We start from the raw sequence: 15521 nt of genomic DNA on the forward strand, positions 1-15521 counted from the left end.
TATTTTCAGTTAGCAGATGGTACTGTTTGAATCGCGATTCCATCTTCTACTGCCGGGTAACGTCGTAGAATAATCTTCAAAGGGGGTTCTTTATTAATGAATGAATGCAATGAGTAGGCTAAATGCCTGAAAATATCATGAGAAGGGAAAACTTAAAATGACGTTTAAGTCATAGAGATTAGGTCAATTTTTACACCGGTCTGCCCAATTTATTCGTTTTGTTTCAACGATGAGGCTGCCTCTTGCAGGGGAAATGAGAAGACATCTATTTCATTCTACACTTCACTCGTATTTTCAGTTGTAAATGAGCAGCAAAAAAAAAATGCTTTTAAATCTATGTCATCTTTATAAATAATAAGTATGCATTTTTATATAAAATATACAGAAATATCAGTTGTAAAAATGTCATTCAAAAACGGACCCCTGTGCAACCGGCGCAAGCAAGCACACCCTACAATTTCCCCAGAAATTGTACCCTCTCTAGTTTTCTATTCTTCTTTTTGAAAGCAGGTGACTAACAGGTTGCTTGTTTAGCTTACATCACTTCCCTTCAAAAATATTTCTCTCCTCCAACGCATGTATTGGTGTAAGAACAAACAATTTGACAATATTGTCAAGTTACCAATTACAGAAATGAAATAGGTAATCACTGTAATCATTACATTACTTATAAAATGTGTATTCATTACAGCATGTTCATTTCATTCATTTCTTCCACAGGAAACGTAAATAAAGGAAGGTGCAAAGTATAAAGAACAGAAGTTACAGCATGCGTATTAGAAGAACTTCAAAGCAGAACATGCTTTACATAACTGATGGGTCGTTTTCAAGCATTTTCATCCTCAAAAAACTTAGATTCCTTTTGAAGTGTATGAGTATTACTTTTTTTTATCAACAATGTAGGGACTGTAAACATTTTGGAAGAACTGATGACTTAGGAGGGGCTTTAATTATTCCAGCATTACATTTACAATACTATCAAATGAGGTCATATAGAAATATTTAAAAAATGTGGTTGTGGAAGAACATTATTTATTCATCATGCTTATTGTGCCTTGTGTGTTGAACTATAGTTAAAAAATACACTCTCCATCTTTCAAACAATAACTCCCTGGTGTTGGATAGAATCTTCAACAAAAATTACTATAGTTACAATATCATTTAGATGGATCACTATTACATATTTTACAATGTTGGCACAGATCATGAGACATACTGCATGTATGCCTTATAAATAAAAAGAGAACATTCAAATAAAAATAACTTGAGTTGCACTACTGTACTGGTCTTAATTTAAACACAAACTACACTGTTGCCTTTGTCCTTTACTTAATATATACTTGATCTCTATTAGCCAGTATATTATGTCAAATTCCAACCACCTGCATGTAAATACTTCATCAAGAAACAGACTTATTCTGGTCAAATACTGTATATGGTATGCGTAACATATGAAGTGTTTCAGTTGTCTCAAAATGTTGGCCATCAGTACAGAGGTTATGCAGTAAACAAACATATTTCAACAAAACCAACCAGTTCAAACATCCAGCATTACTTCATAACCTGGAAACAGTAACAGTATACTACTCACAATTTGTACCAAAGGTACACCTTTAGTAGCTCTCATAACACAGTAGTGATATCAAAACCTTCTAAAACTAACCATCATTCATTTTCCACAGTTAAGTTTGCAATGGGCTGCAAAACACTGTTTGCATCACGTCCGTTTGTTTTACCAATAAGATTGGTACTACTAGCATCTCTCTGCGAGTAAAAGCGATTAGCATGATGGGCCATCCTACTGTTGAGAACCTGAGAGGAGGCACCCACCTGGGGAGCCATGGCTCTCACAGACACCTGACCATCAGGCATCTCAATAGCGCCTGTGTCCCGCACTGGAGGCCTCCACAGTTTGGGGTGAAAGCAGCAGTAGTAAAGGACTTTGAAAAGCAAGCCCACGAGGTAAGTGAGTGGCAGAGCGGCAAGCAGGATCGGGGCGTAGGAGTCTGTCAAGACTGGGTCTCTGTACCACCACCAGGTAATCAACAGGATCCCTCCATCCACGACCATGAAAGAATGGTAAATAACACCATTCCCCCTTGTCCGCCCCTCTGCCACGTTAAACCAGCTAAAGTACCAGATAAGACCTACAGTGGCCCGGTAGAGCCACTCTCCGCCAGCACTGTCCATGAAATCTGTTTTCTGGCACCAGACCCAGTACACCATTACAAACCATATTAAAAGTAAGTGGACAAAGACGTAGCTGCACAGGACTGAGGTGAAGAGGGCCACTGCAGCCACGCGTGGGGCGATAAGCAGCAGGTTCCACAGGAAGTAGACCAGAGAAGAGCCCCAGCCCTGTTTGGCCTTGTCAGGGAGGAAGGAGCGCAAGGAGCGATGGTAGTCCACCACCATCCAGGCTATAGAGGTGGTAGATGCTACGACGCTTACACCTACAAAACAGAAATAGATGGAAGAGAAAGAAGTTGGGTCATCACACTACTGATTAGAGCAAGACAATAAAGTCACACAGATATAAGCTGTAGTTGGGATAGCGAGACAGCAAGTGGACGTTTTTATTTTATAAAAATGGAAATGTGATAGTTATAAGATAAGTTACAAACTATGTGTTAAATACTGTAACATCAAATCGCAAGGTATGGCTATTATAATCACATAGTTTGTTGATTCTTGTAGATCGCACACAAGTCATTTGCCTTGAACAAGAATGTGTGTGTGACAGGACACCTCTACTCACACTGTACAGTCCTTGCATGGTTGGTGTAGAGCATGATGTAAGCCATGAGAGTGAGCTGGGGGGCACTCTCACAGAAGGTCTCAATAAGCCGGAGCATACTGAGGTCATGAGTCAGGTACACAGCATATTCTGAGATCTGATCCCTCCTCCACCACACCCGGAAGCCTTGCCATATGGCAGAGATGTGCCTGAGGAAGGAATGACACTCAATCAAAAAATAAACAACAATCAAGCTATAACTCGAGGCAAGCCAAAAACCATGTTTGAATACATCCGTAAAAAGATGGTGGTGCTACGGGGGTTGTTAAAAGTTGGTGGTTGTTGCTTCTTTAGATTCATTCTCAACATCCAAGGTCTAAAAACAGTATGTGTCATGCTTGCTTATCATGTAACTCCCTTGGCAGTCTGTGTTAAAATAGGGTGCCTATGGAATCTGAGCATGTTAAATTGATATGCGCTTAATCGACCGACCTGTTAGCATCACTTAAAAAATGGCCTGCAGCTCACTAGTGCTTTGTTACCTTCATTTATTAGGCCTAATACAATTCTGAGGACCTTTACTCAAGGCAAATATGTCAGATGTAGGCCTACGTGGGATTTTCAAGGTTTAGCAGCCAACTATATGAGGCTTTGAGTTTGAATTCAATAGCCTAGATCCAGTGACCACTAATAGGCAATGTTTACAAATCTGCACCAAACAAACCCAAAAATACCTGCAGAAGAAGCCCAACTGAAAAACATGTAGAAGGCCTGAAAGCTTGAGGTGGTTGCCAAAAAGTACTGTATCTGTTGAGTTTTGCGCATTGAACCCTTCCAGTTTGCGGTCGTATTTGAACCAGTACCAGCTGAACATCTGGACCACTACTGAAGAAAGGGCCATGAGGCCGACAAGCACTCCAAACCATGGGACATCCCCGCGCGAATATAACTCTGTCGCTACCCATACATCAGATCCCACATCGAACAAATAAGTGCATACACCGATTACCGAAAACCAAAAATCCAGACACGAGTACTTAGAAATTGCTGGGCTTTCCATGGTTAGCTATGTTTCCCGTTAACATTTCATCTAATTTCACCATCTCGAACGCACACTACCCGCTTGCGCTGCGTTATATTGGGCTTGTTAAGTCTACACCGATTATCTCTGTTCGCCCATGTTGCCCAAGCAAAGAAAACATTCCGCAAAGTTATGTGTTAAGATGGCGTTGCATACATAGCTACTTTGCTGGGGTCTAACCGCGAACTTTTTATCTAGCTGCAAAAGGTCGACATCAGAAACTTTAAAAGCCCCTCCCACAACAACAAACGTAGTGGACTCCAACTGTTCCAGACTGCAGCCAACTTTTATAAAGCAGTGTGACAAAACCCACTCTGACTAGACATTCTAACACTACTGGCTCAGTGGAGATGAATGCAAATGAACAACCCTTAGTCATACGAATAATTAACTAAATATGAATCCATTAAATATATACAAGATATAGCTGCCGAGAATGCCCTGCGTTGATCATATTACCAATGTGCAATCTCTTTAAGGAATGGGGTGGTTTGCTATACACACAAATAGTCTACACAAGGGGTTCCAGACATTGGTTATTGAGTGAAAAAAATTAATAAGGCGAATAATAAACTCTGGAGTCTGTACGAGCTAGGTCTGCCTACTTACTTACTATAGGCCTACTGTATTAGCCCTAATAATTAGTTCAGTATGGTGTGCTTTTTCCATAGATATATTTTTTGATGCTCAAAGTCCACTCTCAATGTATAAAGTGAAACAAATTGTTTCATTTATATATTATCTGCATTTAAATTAGTTTATCACATTTTACACACAACGGTGTTGAAATTAGACACCTCAGATGTGTTAAGTGAGACACGCCCACTTCATGGCGCGACCTATGGTGTTCAAGAGGGACGTATAACGTAATGAGCGTTCAGCCTCCTCGCGCCATAACGTGTGTGTTTCACTTTGAGTGTGCAAGCGGACGCACACATTTTTCGCCGGGACAATGTCAAGAGTATACATTGGAAGATTGAGCTATAGAGCAAGAGAAAAGGACGTCGAAAAGTTCTTCAAGGGATATGGGAAGATACTGGAAGTGGATCTTAAAAACGGGTAACAAATAGAATGGCACCCTTGTGTAATGGATGCAGCTAGCTAGTAGCATTGGCTAACCCTCGTTGTGTTTGGGGCCTGGTCGGCAGGCCTACTGGAGTCGACCAGAAAATAATCAAAAACGGCAAGATGCATGTAGCCACTTTTCTGTGTACTCTCAGTCAATATATCTATTTCTAAGGAACTAATCTGCAATTGGCTAATTAAAAGAACAGATTAGGCGTCATCTGTTGGCGACACATCCAGCAAACTAGCTAGCTATGTAGCCAGCTATCTAATAATGGCGACGTGTCGTGTGCAGTTCGGGAAGAATGCGTCCATGATGGTGCAGTCAGTGTATTGCAACTAGCTGTTGAGCTAGTTGGAGGGCTACGTGTTAGTCAGCTAGCTAATGTTTGTTAACCTATAGCTAGCTCTGTGTTGGTTTTTGGTTATACGTTTTAGCGAAACAAAGATTCAATCGAATACAAAATGCATTCCGTCTAGCAGTGTCAGAGATAAACGCGCCATCTTCCTCTGTAAAATGGACGTAGTTGGGTCAGTTAACCACAGTTAGTTTCCACCCCGTGTCACTTCAGTCATGAAGTAATGGCGAAACATTATATTTTAAGTTTTAACAAGCTAACATACTGTTTATTCCTGTAGGTATGGGTTCGTTGAGTTCGATGACCCCCGTGATGCAGATGATGCCGTGTATGACCTGAATGGCAAAGACCTGTGTGGGGAGCGAGTGATAGTCGAGCACACCAAGGGCCCGCGTCGTGACGGCAGTTATGGCTCAGGAGGACGAAGTAAGTATTCAACTAAGTGTTGTTTATTCATAAATGGGAGGAAATGTGATTGAGGAAGACTCATCTTTTGCATGACTTTCCAACATGTCCTTGGTGGCTCCTTTGCACACAATTTCAATTCTGTTTGTGGTGGAACAGTATGATTTAGTTTCAGGTGCCTAGGGTCACATCTAGGCAATACTCCACCAATAATATATTCACCCCCCCTCCAACAAACCCACACCATTGCTGTGATTGTATCAAGTCTCAGTTCGATTCAGGTTTACGGGCCTCTGACTCTTTGTCACAAATTGTGATTGAGTTCACAGATTGGAATGTGGTAAGCAGTTTGGCTGCTTTTATTTACTCTAGCACCATGGCAATTCAGACTTAATGGTGCTCTGCACCTTTTGTTTGTAAAGTGGGTGTGAAGCAAGGATTTACATGTGAGAGAGTGGGACTGTGTGCATCTTAGCTACCAAGGACTATAAATGATCTTGGGGGAATCCAGATGCGTGAATGATTGTGTTTTGGGTTTGGGTTTTTTTCTATCTAAATTAGTCTGGGTTAATAAGGCGAAGTTGTCCTCTGAGATTTTTAAATATATTTGACAATGAATGTGCTTGTAGTATATGACATATGTATGAGTATGTATGAGTATCTATTGCTGTTGTATTCAGGATTTTTTATTTTGTTTAAAATGTGTGTCAATAAAGGTAAAGATTTAACAAAGAACCTCAATGTTTTAATTGAAAGAGTCCTTTGCTGACTGCCTGCCCCTATTGCTGGCCATGGTGTCCCCTTTCCAAGAGTGTGGTTTGACCATTCTGGGCCCCTGGGCAGACCAAAAAAGGGAGCCATTGTGAATGAAGACCGCTTTTGCCATTAGGCCCAGGCCGGGTGGTGAGGATGCCATGGGGTTAGGAGCAGATGTGGGTTGAGCTCTTAATAGGTGCCTGAAAAAAAAAAAAAAAATTGTTAAGTGAAATGTCTGTGTAGATGTGTTAGTTAGGACATACTGTAGTTCACCGTAAGTACTTCTACAGTCAGTTTTTGTTCCTTTTTTGTAATTTTATGTTTCTGTTTAGATTCTTAGACTCATATGTTGGCATACAAGACTAGTTATGGTACAGCGCTTTTATAGTTAAATAAGAGTTGTCAGAGTTCTTGATTGAAAACAACAAATAAAAACATTTAGTTCAGTAAAATGAGCATTTTGTTTGTTTCCCCCCTTTTAGTAACTTTTGTTGTCTTTGCTTTCCCCTTTTATTATTTCTCCCAGATTTGATTTTGTTTATAGAATGTAGGTGAAGGGTAGTATATTGACTGCTTTTGAATTGGTTCCCCACCCTAACTGTTCCTGTTCTTGTTACCTTGAAGGTGGTGGTGGAGGAGGGGGAGGAGGAGGAGGTGGTGGTGGTGGTGGTGGTGGTGGGTATGGGCGCGGGGGAAGAGACAGGTATGGCCCTCCTGCTAGGACAGACTACCGCCTGATTGTGGAAAACCTCTCCAGTCGCTGCAGCTGGCAGGATCTTAAGGTATGAAGCCCAGTATGATAGTGCACAGCTTAAATTCATGCAAGGCATTTTCTAGAGGTTCAGAGTTTGCCTCCTGATTTTGATGGAACTGTTTCTAACCATTCCAAATGCTCTCCTCAGGATTACATGAGGCAGGCTGGCGAGGTGACCTATGCCGATACCAATAAGGGTCGCAGAAACGAGGGAGTGATTGAGTTCAGGCTTTACTCTGACATGAAGAGGGCTCTGGAGAAGCTGGATGGTACTGAGGTCAATGGCAGGAAGATCCGCCTGATTGAAGACCGCCCCGGTGCCCGGCGCTCTCGTCGCTCCTACTCCCGCAGTCACAGCCGCTCCAGGTAAACCTCAACTTAAATCCTGTTCTGCCGTTTCCACCCCCATACTACAATGTTTTTTGTTATTCACACCTCAAATGGTTTCTTGTTCCTCTGCTTCTCATAACCCTGCTCTGCTGTTCCTCTTCTCGTAACCCTGCCCTGCTGTTCCGTTCCCAGGTCTCGCTCCAGGAGCCGCAGATCCCGTAAGAGCCGCAGCCGCAGCGAGAGCAGCAGCCGCAGTCGCTCCCGCTCCAGGTAACAACCCCGTTCATAGCAGTGCACCCAGAATGCCTTCTGTTTCTCTTTTTTATATAATATTTAATAGGGAGGAATATAATCATAATTGTGTGTGTGGATATAATAACGTATTGGGTTGTTCTCCACAGGGCTGCTTCGCGTTCTCGCAGTCGCTCCAACAGCAAAAAGAACAAGAGCAAGGGCCGGAAGGAGGAGGAGGAGCGCAGTAACGGCGCCCACAAGGTCAAGGAGGGGCGGCCTCGTGACGAGGGCCGCAGCCGCAGCAGGAGCCACAGCCCCAAGAACAAGAAGATCAAGAAGGAAGTGAAGAGGGGCAGGAAGGATGAGTCCCGCTCCAGGTCTAGGTCTCGCTCTCGTTCCAGGTCCCGTTCCAGGTCAGGGGTCAAGGATCGCTCAAGGAAATCTGACTCCAAGAGTAAGAGCCGGGAGCCGGTCAAGAGCGACGAAGAAGGCGGCGCCGTTGAGAGGGCGTCGTCCCGTTCTCGTTCCCGCACCCCAGTCGAGTCCAAACCCAAGTCCAAGTCCAAATCTCCTTCACCCTCACCTGCCAAAGCTCGCTCTCGGTCACCTTCCGCCTCACGTTCAGAATCCCGCTCCAAGTCTCGCTCTGCGTCTCGTTCTCGATCTCGTTCCCGATCTCAGTCCTGAGGTGAAATGTTATGACCCCTCTACCCGTCTTGAGCCCCTCACCCCTTGTCTTTCTTTTTTATATATATATATATGAATCCAGTAGTGATAGAATTAAAAAAATGTGTCTTTAATACACATGCTTCCCCATCTTTTTTTTTTTTTTATATATATATATTATTTTCTTTCCCCCCCAGTAGTGTCCTCTTGTATTTAGAGACATTTGTAAAATATGTGGTAGGTCTAAGAAAAAAATGCCTGGATAGACTTTTATAAGTTGTAATGGACTGTTGTAGTGGGTGTCTTAACATTTGTATTACATGCATACATAGTGTGCTGTCAATGTGCTGAGTGTGATTTGTTTTATTCTGTCTTTTGATCCTCGTGGAATTCCTTTTTAACAGTTAATTTGAAAATAAAAAACCCTGATATGGAATGAACAGGCTGTTTGTCTATTGTCAGGGAGAAGGGCCACCTTTCACGTTGGAGTTCAAAGTATGATTGGAAGAAGGGGGAGTGGAGGGAGACACGGCGCATTGAACAGGATGCCAATTAAACGGGAACTTACACTTGACCAATTATTCCGTTTTGCCACAAGATGGCGTTGCGCTCTTTTTCTTGACCAGCGGTCTTTAGAATTGACAATCTGTTGCGTTGTTTTAGGGATATCTTATGCAGAGAAATATGTAATCTAATTGGATTTGCCACAATTGAGTTCGTAACCTAGTAGATTTGTTTCCATAATGCACAATTTTTAAACAAGCAACCCTTTGCCTCGCTTCAAATTCTCGTGGATAGACAAACTTCATAGTCAGTCACTATGGAGAACGTTCATTAATGTAGCATTTGTCTTACAAAACTATCTCCAATTACTTTTACATAATTTGGTTTTAAATACTTTATAGTAATATGCTGATAAGGCGTCAGTAGCCTATACCAAAACACGCACAACACCCATGATATGCATAACGGATCTACCGTTGCTCCGAGTCGTGGGGTGTCAGACTGGAGGAGGCGCCACTGAAAATCGGCCGTGGAATGGGTTGTTCAGCTAGTTTTGTGAGGTTGAAGGGCACATGTGATTTTAGGAAGATTACCTATAAACTGGCAACATTTTTTATATTTATGGGAAGACTATTGCTGAGTACCTATTGGACAAACCAAGAAGCTCCATACCGACGGTGGAACAACCTCTTATCCATGCATGTAGGATGTTCAGCTCAAGTGATTAGGCTATATGCAATTGTTTCATTCAGTGCAGACTGCATGGGTAATCGGACGAATCGTAGTGCACTGTTTTGATATGAGTCGGAAGACAATGAGACGGCAAGAGAACACAACGGCAGCATAGGCAAGTAACTTAACCTTATTCAAAAGTATCCTAATACCCTAGTCGAGAGGTAATGCATAACTGGTACAGCTCAACGCTTTGATGCCGACGAGAACTTCAAATGAACGTGCCTTGTCTAGAAGGTCATTGGAGATTTAACATTTTCACCTCACAAATCTGCAAACGTTGTCATTGGCCGCGAGTTGTAGGCTATATGCTATTTCTTTATTCTATATATTTCTTATAAATTGCTGGTTTTAATGACGTTGTAGTTGAGGATAAATGACTAATTCCACTGCAAGGCTTATCACAGTCAGACAGAACCAAAGGAATGCAACATCACGTTCCGTCACAGCAAGGAATGTTTTGTGTGTGTTTAAATAATTGTTTTTTAATGGCTTAAAAACATTAAACATTTGCAACCTACAGGTGGAGGTAGCATGCCCTGTTACAAGTTAGACACAGAATAGATATTAATACCATTCATTCTAATTCAAATTCGATGCGACCTTATTTGCCTATTTCATTCCATCTAAGTGTCTACGTATACTTAATGAGCTAAGTGATAGGCAAGCTACCCATTTAAAGAAAAGTAATTTGGTGTGGTGTGTGATCATTATCATTAGTAATTTCCAATGAATGTAAAGAAAGATACACGTTATGTAAGGTATAATTCAAACCTAAAGATAGATCTTATTCCCTGATTAAGTAGCCTACTTTTATGTTTAGATTAGTTGGCAATAGTCCGCATTCCTCACTCATTAAACTGCGAGTGGAAAAACAAACTAATGATAGGCATGTCTGGTTTGCATCATTCATTTATGATGGCCATATCAGTGACCATATGAATACATGGAATGTTCTTGCCAGAGGCAAGTCTTTCCAGAACAATTCATGCTGTACAAAGGCTACTAATACTTTCCACCAGACTTTTTCAGCTAGCCTGGGTCAGCTTTATTCAAGATTATCACCTTCCAGGAGTGTACATGATCACTTGAGGTTTAATCCTTCAGGGTTGGCACTCAGGTAGATTTACCCAGGTCACAACCTTTTCTTTTATCATAAAGTATATTTATGTTCTCCAAGTTAAAGAGACAGTCAAGCTTTTTTGTTTTACCTGTACTGTACATAGCATTATGCATCAGCAAGTAGAGGTGCAGTTTACTAGAAAAGGGACACTGGCAAAGGTTACAATCGTTAACTGTTCAGTTGCGTAGTGCAAAAAACAACTATCCATGCTATTTATCTATTCAGGGATTATAATTTTTTTTTATTGAAAGTATGTCAATTAAAGTAATTTCTCCTTTCTGGTGCTATCAGGACAAATACATTAATGAGCTAATATATGTGAGATAGAACAGTATGTACATCAAAACAGTCCTATATTTAGTCCAGGGTTGTGGCATCGCATCTGACATTTTCCTGAAATATATACTACATTGCATTAAGTTGATTTTTGATTTGTCATTCAAAGTTCTAAAATCCTCTCTGAACAGCTTTAAAAATCTGAAGCCAAAGGATGTGGCTTGACTGACCCATCTGTGCATGCATAGTAACCAAACAGCCAGGAAGACATGTTTCTACCCTGTGCCAGGTTTTTAGTGAAGGTCCGGAGACCTGTTCAGAGAGATTCAGTTTGTTTGTCGCCAGTACAGGCTGACAGTCAGGCTGTACAGGCTTACCTGATAGTCATCCTTCTGGACCGGGGTTAGGGTAGTGTGCTCTGTCAGACGATTTGGTGGAGACAGGATTTTAAAGGCATTGCTGCATGTGCCGAGCCTTACAGTAATTGCAGTGTGTGTGTTTGAAGCTGTGTTTCCATTTCACTGCACCTTGTTTATGGTTGTGTGGGAACTGAAGGAGAACAGCACATGTGCAAGTGTTTCTCAGTAGCATCTGAGTTTGGAACTCCTTGAGATGTTATCTCTCAAGTTACCATTTTTTGTCTATTATGATTAACATGGAGTTCACTATGTTAAACATATAGAAGGTTACGGTCAGTTTAGATGCATTGTAAAGGAGGCTAGACGTAGACAAGGATCTTTCATCTATATTTTAATTAAAGGTAAGTTCAACAGTTCAAGTATTTCAACAGTGCAAAAACAACGAAAAAACATTTGGTTTTAACATCAAAGGCAAATTTTCAAAAGATAACAAAGGAGCAGTGTAATAAAGTAAATACTTCTGAATATGTAATGAATGATGAAATTCAATGCTATATTAAGTATTTATTTCTAACATGCTTTACGTCCATTTAGAAAGAAAAATCTGGGATTACAGACTTTTAATTTATTAAGATCTGGATGATTCCATAAACAGTTTTCTTTCTCCAGAAATAGCGGTTAAAGATGCCAGTGATTTATTCGTTGAATCTTAAAAGGATTACATTGCCGTTTTTGTACCGAAACACTTCATACTGTACATAGGAGTCTAGCTTTAAAAGTTGTGTCATTAATCCCTGACCCTTTCCTCCACTCGGTAATCTCCCAGGAGCAGTAGTTCCGCACGTGACCAGGACCAAGAGTTTTGGATACTCAACCATGAAGACCCCGAAATCCATGGGCGAGATGCCAGGCTCCCCCTCCCGCTCTCGGAAGTCTCGCTTCAGCCTCCGCGGCCAGAAGAAGAAGGAGAGCCTGATCCAGGGCAAGCTGCGCATCCGCTCCATGCCAGGTGTCTTCTTGGTCCTGGGTGTCATCGTGGTGGTGGTGGGCACCGCACTGGCCGTGGCAGGGTACTGGCCCTACCGGACGCACCGCTCAGCCTTGCCTGAACCGACTGATGGAGGAGGGGTTGTGGAGCCCCAGGCTTCTGGCTGGAGTCTGGGGGCCAAGGGCCTCCTTTCCACAGCCGGCCTCATCCACAGTGAGAGGATGAAGCTGCTGGGCCCTGTCATCATGGGCGTGGGCCTCTTCATCCTCATCTGCGCCAACACGGTGCTGTATGAGAACCGCGACAGGGAGACCCAGATGCTCCTGGCACAGATGCGCAACGTCATCTGCTCCGTGTCGGCGGCAGTGCCCTCGGCCGACCTCTCGGAAATTGCGGCAGCCAACTCCATGGCGAGACACTACCAGTGGTTGAGCAGTCTGCCCGCCGCCCACCTCAATATCCTGTGTCTACAACAGCTGGCCTGTTCTGAGCCCTTATTGCAGACCAGGGACCTGGGGGAGGAGGACATGCCAGGCAGAACCTACCGGCAGGCTACTCTGAGGACAGAGGCCCTGCACCACCAGGAGTCCGCCTCCACCCCCTCCCTCCACTCATCCCACTCCAATTCCTGCAACTCCAGCAAGACAGACTGCAACACACTGGCAGAGACGGAGGTAGACCCCCAGCGTGCCACCCTCTTTAAGCTCAACAACTGCCTGGTGTCGGCCAGCTCCATGTCCACCCTGGGTGTGGACGACTGGGATGCCCCTGCCACGCTGCCCAGACGCTCCCACAGTGTGAGCTACAGAACTAACCCTCATGGCCCACACACCACTGCAGTGTGTCTGGGGGAGAAGCTGGCAGCACCCTGCGGACAGGGACAGTTAGGAAGGGCCAAGCCAGCCAGGAGAGAGTCCAACACAGACGTGTGTGTGAACATCTGTGGGCGGGAGGCAGAGACCCCGGAGCTCATGTCTGTGGAGGTGCAGAGGCATCGGAGCTGGCCCCGGATAGACCTGGGCTATGCCAGGCGCTACCTGAAGCTGGAGAATAAGGAGGACTCTGTAGACAAGCTGCTGGACCAGCTAGAGCAGCAATGCTCTCAGTGGGATAAGAGCTTTGGCTCGGGGCCTTTCCAGTGAGGGAGATCTTGGCAAGGATCCATCAGCTTGTTGAAGAAGAATTCCTGTGGATGCTAATGCATCAATGAGGAGTGTAGGCTCTTCCTCTGGATCATGCCACTGCACTTATTTCCATTGACTCCTGAATTCCGAGAGTCCTAATGCAACCTCAGTCCAGCCCATGTATCATTCTGTGATAATACTGTCACACTGTTGGAAACTGTTTTCTTTTGGGAGGTGCAATGTGAAGGAGCTTCCAGTGTTAAGATATCAATCTAAAGATACAACACTTGGTCATTGCTTCTTAGGGTGTGAATTTCAAAGAACAAAAGTTGGGATCTGTGGATGAATTACATGGAGTTGGCAGGCAAACATGTCCTTCTTTGCCAAAGCGTTACTTGTTTTCAGGATACAGCAAGCACATCCTATTTGAATGAGAGAGATAGATTGTAGGCAGAGGGACTGTCTTCACTGTGTAATCCATTTAAAACCAAACCACTAGAATATGCAGAGCCTTAAAGGTGCTGATAGCTTCTGACAAGTGCAGCTAGACTAAAGAAAGGTTGGGGCTTTGACATGTAAGGTCTAGGAGACCACATTAGTTGCATGATGAAGATGCCGTATGTCACATTGTAATAATTATGCAGAACAATGGCTATATTTGTTGTGTATTAGAGAGAGAGAGAGAGAGAGAGAGAGAGAGAGAGAGAGAGAGAGAGAGAGAGAGAGAGAGAGAGAGAGAGAAAGAGAGAGAGAGATAGTCAAGGTTCCCTGTCATGAATAATGTGTCAATTTTCAGTGTCCTTTCCCAGGTTATTAACTAGATTACCGGAGTGATAACAGTAGAGGAGGCCTATCCCTCCTCTCCTCTGTTGATCATCTCTCTGTGATTCCTAGAATGAATATCATATGTCTAGGGGGGTGTTCAGGAGAAATAGAGCTTCAAGTATTGGAGGGCACCAGCAGAGAGACATCTCTGTTTGATTTAGTGGGACGATTCAGTGTATTTGCATGCAGTCGGGGATGTTGGGGGTATCGTAAAGGGGAGAACATGACTCTTTTCCAGAGGACACTTCCCCCTCCTCTTTCTTCTCTTCCTTCTCCCACCCTCCACTCACAGATGTGAGGAGAGGGCCCCAACATGTTTACAATGCCACAGTCTCAATTTGTCTCGCTCTCTTTGTCTGTACTGCCTGTTTTGTATGACGTGTGTGACAACTTGTGTTCTAACTGTATATCAAGCAATATCAATGGTCTGACAGAACAATCAATGGCCACGTCTGGCCCTGTTGACCCACAGAATTAAACGTAATGCCATGTCATGCCTGTGTTTTAAATATAAGGCAGAGCTAAGAAAAAACAATTTGTGCTGTCAGTCATTCCATTTGTCAAGATCATGATCTCAGAATTTTTCTCAATGCAGTATAATTAAATCTTTGCCCAATGCTGATGACCTTGCTTCTCAGTAAACAGGCGTTTTTGCATTTCACTCTGCCTCACAGCCTGACAGTGTCAACTTGGGATTTGCACAAGGTTGCCTTCACCATCTCCAGAAATCTATTCCTTCCACACTATTACCTATCACCGCTGAGCAACACACCGAGGGTTGGATTTGGGAGTAAATGGAAGGATAAGAATGGAGCAATCTTCAAAGCCTCAGCACTCATCCATCTTCCATTCCTTCACGGATCTCATTTTTATGCTAAATTCTGTTGTGGGGTTGACATCCTCTGACCTTGTGTTCAAGGTGCAGCCACTATCACTGAATCCTGACAGATCCTGGCACCTTTGTAGAGATCTGAGATTTGTGCTGGTCACAGCCTTGGATTGGAGCCGTCCTTGGGGGAGAGAGCGGAAAGAGAAATTCCCTAGCTGTAATTATACTCGGCAACACCCTTAATGCTGGCCAACTTTCCCCCCCCTTTCAGATTTTATGGTTCCTTCCGGGCAGGTATGCAGTCTCTCGTGATCTCTTCTCATTTAATTGGTTGTCTACAAGATGGCTTCTGCGATTCTAACAGCTCGTAAAGC

The 15521-nt window shown here is 43.3% G+C and overlaps 3 protein-coding genes across 3 annotated transcripts; 2 read left to right on the plus strand and 1 right to left on the minus strand.

Annotated features, from left to right (window-relative positions):
- Nucleotides 1-927: 927 nt before the first annotated feature.
- Nucleotides 928-4083, minus strand: xkr8.3 (XK related 8, tandem duplicate 3). The gene is made up of 3 exons (XM_062486440.1): nt 3472-4083; nt 2759-2946; nt 928-2453 (listed from the first exon to the last, which is right to left on the minus strand). The coding sequence occupies exons 1-3, from the start codon at nt 3795-3797 to the stop codon at nt 1666-1668; spliced, it is 1302 nt and encodes a 433-aa protein (XP_062342424.1). The 5' UTR covers nt 3798-4083; the 3' UTR covers nt 928-1665.
- Nucleotides 4084-4704: 621 nt separating this feature from the next.
- srsf4 (serine and arginine rich splicing factor 4) lies at nt 4705-8827 on the plus strand. Its single transcript, XM_062486694.1, has 6 exons — nt 4705-4877; nt 5523-5653; nt 7028-7185; nt 7306-7523; nt 7680-7757; nt 7889-8827. The coding sequence occupies exons 1-6, from the start codon at nt 4771-4773 to the stop codon at nt 8406-8408; spliced, it is 1212 nt and encodes a 403-aa protein (XP_062342678.1). The 5' UTR covers nt 4705-4770; the 3' UTR covers nt 8409-8827.
- A 583-nt stretch (nt 8828-9410) lies between these two features.
- On the plus strand, nt 9411-13867 carry tmem200b (transmembrane protein 200B). Its single transcript, XM_062446189.1, has 2 exons — nt 9411-9738; nt 12208-13867. The coding sequence occupies exon 2, from the start codon at nt 12258-12260 to the stop codon at nt 13509-13511; it is 1254 nt and encodes a 417-aa protein (XP_062302173.1). The 5' UTR covers nt 9411-9738; nt 12208-12257; the 3' UTR covers nt 13512-13867.
- The last annotated feature ends 1654 nt before the right edge of the window (nt 13868-15521 follow it).

Source organism: Osmerus eperlanus, chromosome 20 (genome assembly GCF_963692335.1).
Source record: "Osmerus eperlanus chromosome 20, fOsmEpe2.1, whole genome shotgun sequence".
Classification (NCBI taxonomy): domain Eukaryota; kingdom Metazoa; phylum Chordata; class Actinopteri; order Osmeriformes; family Osmeridae; genus Osmerus; species Osmerus eperlanus.